At 42.1% G+C, this 5,000-nt stretch overlaps 1 protein-coding gene across 4 annotated transcripts in view; it reads right to left on the bottom strand.

Moving 5' to 3' along the window:
* Positions 1-668, bottom strand: part of haf (leucine-rich repeat and fibronectin type-III domain-containing protein hattifattener) — a gene marked incomplete at its 5' end in the record, with an annotated part of 47,772 nt that extends 47,104 nt beyond the window's left edge. For all 4 annotated transcript variants that reach the window (XM_070136716.1, XM_027360485.2, XM_070136718.1 and 1 more), the window contains 1 exon segment: positions 289-668. In XM_070136716.1, coding sequence (XP_069992817.1) covers positions 289-660 — 372 coding nt within the window.
* Positions 669-5,000: the final 4,332 nt, after the last annotated feature.

The following is a 5,000-nucleotide window of genomic DNA, read 5'->3' as shown; positions in this document are numbered from 1 at the left end:
TAATCATGATGATGATATTGATAATGATGATGATATTGATAATGGTAATGATGATGATGTTGATGATGATGATATTGATAATGGTAATGATGATGATGTTGATGATGATATTGATAATTATGATGTAATGATGATCATGACAATAATAATATTATGGTGATAGTAAATAATGACAATAATAACAATATCACCATTAAAGTATGAAATAAATAGATGAAAATAAAACAACAAGTCTGCGCCCCTCCCCCCGCCCGCCGTCCCCGCAGCCCGCGACCCGCCGCTCCTCACCTGAATGTTCTCGATGCTGAGGCCGTCGAAGGTCCTGTCGTTGAGAACGCTGATGCGCGTGTTGTTGACGTAGAGGAGGTCGAGGGGCACGGTGCCGGCGCGCTGGTGCAGCACCGTCATCAGGAGCGTGAAGTTGACCGCCGTGCACTGGATGGACAGCTCGTTCTCGACGTTGAAGGCACACAGGCACGACCCGTTCAGCTCCGTGACCTCGCGCGGCCAGGGGCACTGTGACCTCACCGTCGACGAGGTCAGGAGGAGAAGTAAAATCAGCTTTTGAAGGAAGAGATTCGGGAGGCGGACGAGGCCTGTTCTCCTGCTGCTGCTGGAGGTCGTCGCCGAGGCCGAAGGGACGGGCGTCGACGGGGCCATCTTGGGGACTGGAAAGGCGAGAAAATGACACGAATTTAGCTTTTGGATATACAATAAAACAATGAAAATAATAATAATAATAGTAATAGTAGTAATAATAATAATAATAACAATAATAATAATAGTCATAATAATAATAATAAAATAAGCTATCGGATATATCTTGAGAATTGAAAAGAAAAAAAGGAAAATAAAGAAAATGAAGCTTTTGGATGTCCAGTAAGCAGGGGAAACTGGATAAAACTCGAGTTTGGGAGGATGTAAGCTGGACGAGGACACGGGGGGCGCGGCCAGACAAAGGGCCCGGCGGAACGTGGGCGGGCAGGGTCGTGACGCGGGCGGCGGTCACACCTCCCTCGGCCGCCCGCGTAGAGCACCGGCGAGTCACGCTGCCTCGCCGCCCTCGGGAAAGTCGCTTTTGGATAATAACACGGGGCTTATGTGCGCGTGTTGATATTTATGGGTGCAACAGTCTGTATATGGATTTTTATATTTTCTCCGCTGTTCTCTCTCTCTCCCCCTCTCTCTCTCTCTCTCTCTCTCTCTCTCTCTCTCTCTCTCTCTCTCTCTGTCTCTCTCTCTCTCTCTCTCTCTCTCTCTCTCTCTCTCTTTGTCTCTGTCTCCGTCTTCGTCTCAATCTGTCTGTCTGTCTCCTTCCTTTCCTCCCTCCCTCTCTCCTCAAACTCCATCTCTCCCCTTCCCTCCCTCTCCTTTCCTCTTCTCCCTCCCTCACTCTCCTTTCCTCCTCTCACCTCCCTCTCTCTCCCTAGCTCCCCTTCTCTCCCTCCCTCTCCCCTCCCTCCCTCTCCCTCTCCTCCCCCTCCCCCCCTCTCTCCCCCTCCCATTTTTTCCGTCTTGCATGCGTAAGAAAGTAGGCAACTGAACACTCCCATGTACCGCGTAACACTCTAGCGATCTTCAAGCGGTGTTCAGCTTATAAGGTCCGTGCTTTAACCGACCGCGCGAGCAGAGTCCAGTTCACAATTCCGTTTAAAGATGGCTCTGGTGTGGTCGCCTTGCCGTGGGAATGTGTGTGGATCTTTCTTTTCCCTGTGTCTTTCTTTCTTGTGTTTTGCTCTCTGTGTCTCTGTCTCTGTCTCTGTTTCTCGCTCTCTCTTTATATATATATATATATATATATATATATATATATATATATATATATATATATATATATATATATATATATATATATATATATATTTCTATCCTTTCCTCTCTTCTTCCTGTCCCTCTCCCTCTCCTTTCCTCTCTCCTCCCTCTCCCTCTCCTTTCCGCTCTCCATCTCCGTCTTCCTCTCCTTTCATCCTTCTCCCTCTGCCTCTTATTTCCTCTCCCTCTCCTTTCCTCCTTCTATCTCTCCCTCTTCTTTCCTCCCCCCCCTTCCCTCTCTCTCCTCTCCCTCTCCTTTCCTCTCTCTCTCTCCCTTTCTTTCCTTTCCTCCTTCCCTCTCTCCCTCTCTGTTCCTCCTTTCCTCTCACTTTCTCCCTCTCCCTCTTCTTTCCTCCTTCCATCTCTCTCTCTCTCTCTCTCTCTCTCTCTCTCTCGCTCTCTCTCTCTCTCTCTCTCTCTCTCTCTCTCTCTCTCTCTCTCTCTCTCTCTCTCTCTCTCTCTCTCTCTCTCTCTCTCTCTCTCTCTCTCTCTCTCATATTACAAATACCAATCCTAACCAAACCGACCATTCTTAAAAGCAATGGAATCAAACGAAAAAAATAACCTAAAATACACCACATTTTTGTCGACTCAAAAAAGTGAGACCCAGAAACACATTTTATTTATCTATTTTTTTGTTATCTATTTTCGTTTATCATATATTCGATTACATTCCAACATGTATACACGCGCTTGGGTGTCGTAAGAATTCGTTCGTTTTGACACTCATTCTGCGGTCAGTGAAAGAATAAATACATCGCGGTTTGATTGACAAAAAAAAAAAAAAAAAAAAACGAAAAGAAAAAGAAAAGCCAAAATCTGATAACAGACACGTCGTGACACAATAAAAAAAAAGTTAAGAGAGTGAAAACCAATAAAATATATCTATCACTTTCGTTCGAGTCCTTGAACGGACGAATCAATGAAGTGTGGCAGAAAAAAGGAAAAAATGTGATCTCAAATTCTCGCTAAGTGGTGCGCAATCTCCGCCATTTGTGCTAGATGCCGTAACCAGGGGCGTAGAGATGCTAATTTAGCGCTAAATTCGCTCACCTCACGCTCGACTCCTCTGTTCTGACTACGCCCGTGTTTGTGGGGGCGTGGTGGGTGGGTGGCATGACGTGTCTGCACCTATGATGTGTGTATATAAGTACACGTGTGCGTGCGTGTGCACATAGCGAGGTGTGGGTCAAAACATTTATTTTTTATTTTCAAGCTACATGCTATAAAATCGATGTTCCGTGTCTAGCACTTTATTGCTCGTTTTCTTTTACACATTTTCTACATTCATCTGTTTCTCGTGCACATCGCCATTCTTCCATACGTATTCTCACTTTCCCTTTTCAAATCTTAACCTGTAATCTAACCTTCGTAAAAAGATTATTTTTCCCCCTTTTCAGAATTTCCTTTGTGATGTTAACGACATCTATTTCTCTCATTAAAGCGCTCTCCTTAGCATGAAAAACGATACGAACTTAACTGACACATCGTGAGTTGCTGGGCGGGTTGTGGCATTGCTGGGGGAGGGGGAGGGGCGGGGTGAACAAGTGGGCGGGTTGAGGGGGGGGGGGCGAATGAACTCATTGACCCGTTAATTGAAAGTGTTTGTTGTCGTGTGTCATTTTTTTATTTTGCCTTTCTCTGTTTGTTTTTGTTTACTGTCTCTTTCTCTGGCCGAATGGTTGGGTGTTTGTTTTTTCTTTCTATCTGTTTTTCATTTCGTCTGTCTTGAAATTTGTGTCTCCGTCTGTCTGTCTGTCTGTCTGTCAGTCTGTCTGTCTGTCTGTCTGTCTGTCTGTCTGTCTGTCTGTCTGTCTGTCTGTCTGTCTGTCTGTCTGTCTGTCTGTCTGTCTGTCTGTCTGTCTGTCTGTCTGTGTCTGTCTGTCTGTCTGTCTGTCTGTCTGTCTGTCTCTCTCTCTCTCTCTCTCTCTCTCTCTCTCTCTCTCTCTCTCTCTCTCTCTCTCTCTCTCTCTCTTGCTCCTTCTTTCCTACCCCCTCCCTCCCTCCTTCCCTCCACCTCCCTCCCCTTCCTACTCGCCCTCTTTCCGTCTTCCCTCCCTCCTCCCCTCCCTCTCCCTCCTTCCCTCTCCTACCTACTCTCCGGTTTTGTAAACATAACACAACCCCCCCACCCTAAAAATAAATAATAAGAATAATAATGAATAAATAAAAATGAAAATACACAAAAAGAAGAGAAAATAGAAGAAAAAGTAGAATCTTTCCATTATATATCACTCGTGTAAACCGCAGCCATAACAATGAACGTCACACCATACAAAACTACCATTTAAATTCACGGTGATGATGAGGTCACAATATACCATTCCTTCGCGGTGTTCGCATCAGCTGGCACCTACCTGTGACGTCATAGGTACTCTTAGGGGATACGAGCGAAAAGTTTAATATACGGTTATGTGCGCGCGCGAAAAATGCCATTTTCAAAAAAGCAAAAGAAAAGAAAAGATTGTGGACTGATTTAATTTTGGTATATCTTGTCGAATAATATTTCGGGTTACAGATGATCTAGAGACATGATAGAAGCTCTGATACATGGTGAAGAAAATCGAAACTCAAAATTCAATTTGGCGGGAACTCAATAGTATGCAAATAATAAAATAGTATGCATCTCGTATGTTGTATTTTAAGCGGATGAAAATATAACAAAGATTATTCTTGATTGCTAAATCACAAATTCAACTATTACCACTACTGCTCTTAAAACCAGTTCTATTACTGTATGATAATATTGTTGATAGAATATCAATATCATTTCCAATAATGGTAATGATGATGGTAATGATAATGATAAAATGTACAATACCAAATTATAATAAAAGCAAATGTAATAACAGAAATGGAAGTAAAATCAGAATTGCTATTAACAACAATTGTAATAATGATTACGATAATGATGGTAACAATAATAATAATAACAAGAACATATACAACAAGACTAACAAGATTTATAATGATCATGTAAAATTTTTGGTAATTATAAGAATGATAATAATAACAATAAAAAAGGCAGAAAAATGAAGTAGTACATAATCATAACAATAATTAATTAATAAAATGATGATATATAAAAATAATAATAATATTAATAACAGTAATGATAATAATGATAATAATAACAACAATGATAGTAATAATAACAACAATGATAGTAATAATAACAATGATAATAA

The sequence above is a fragment of the Penaeus vannamei genome, chromosome 22 (genome assembly GCF_042767895.1).
Source record: "Penaeus vannamei isolate JL-2024 chromosome 22, ASM4276789v1, whole genome shotgun sequence".
NCBI classification, from domain to species: Eukaryota; Metazoa; Arthropoda; class Malacostraca; order Decapoda; family Penaeidae; genus Penaeus; species Penaeus vannamei.
Note: the sequence above shows the minus strand (reverse complement) of the source record. Positions and strands in the feature narration are given on the sequence as shown.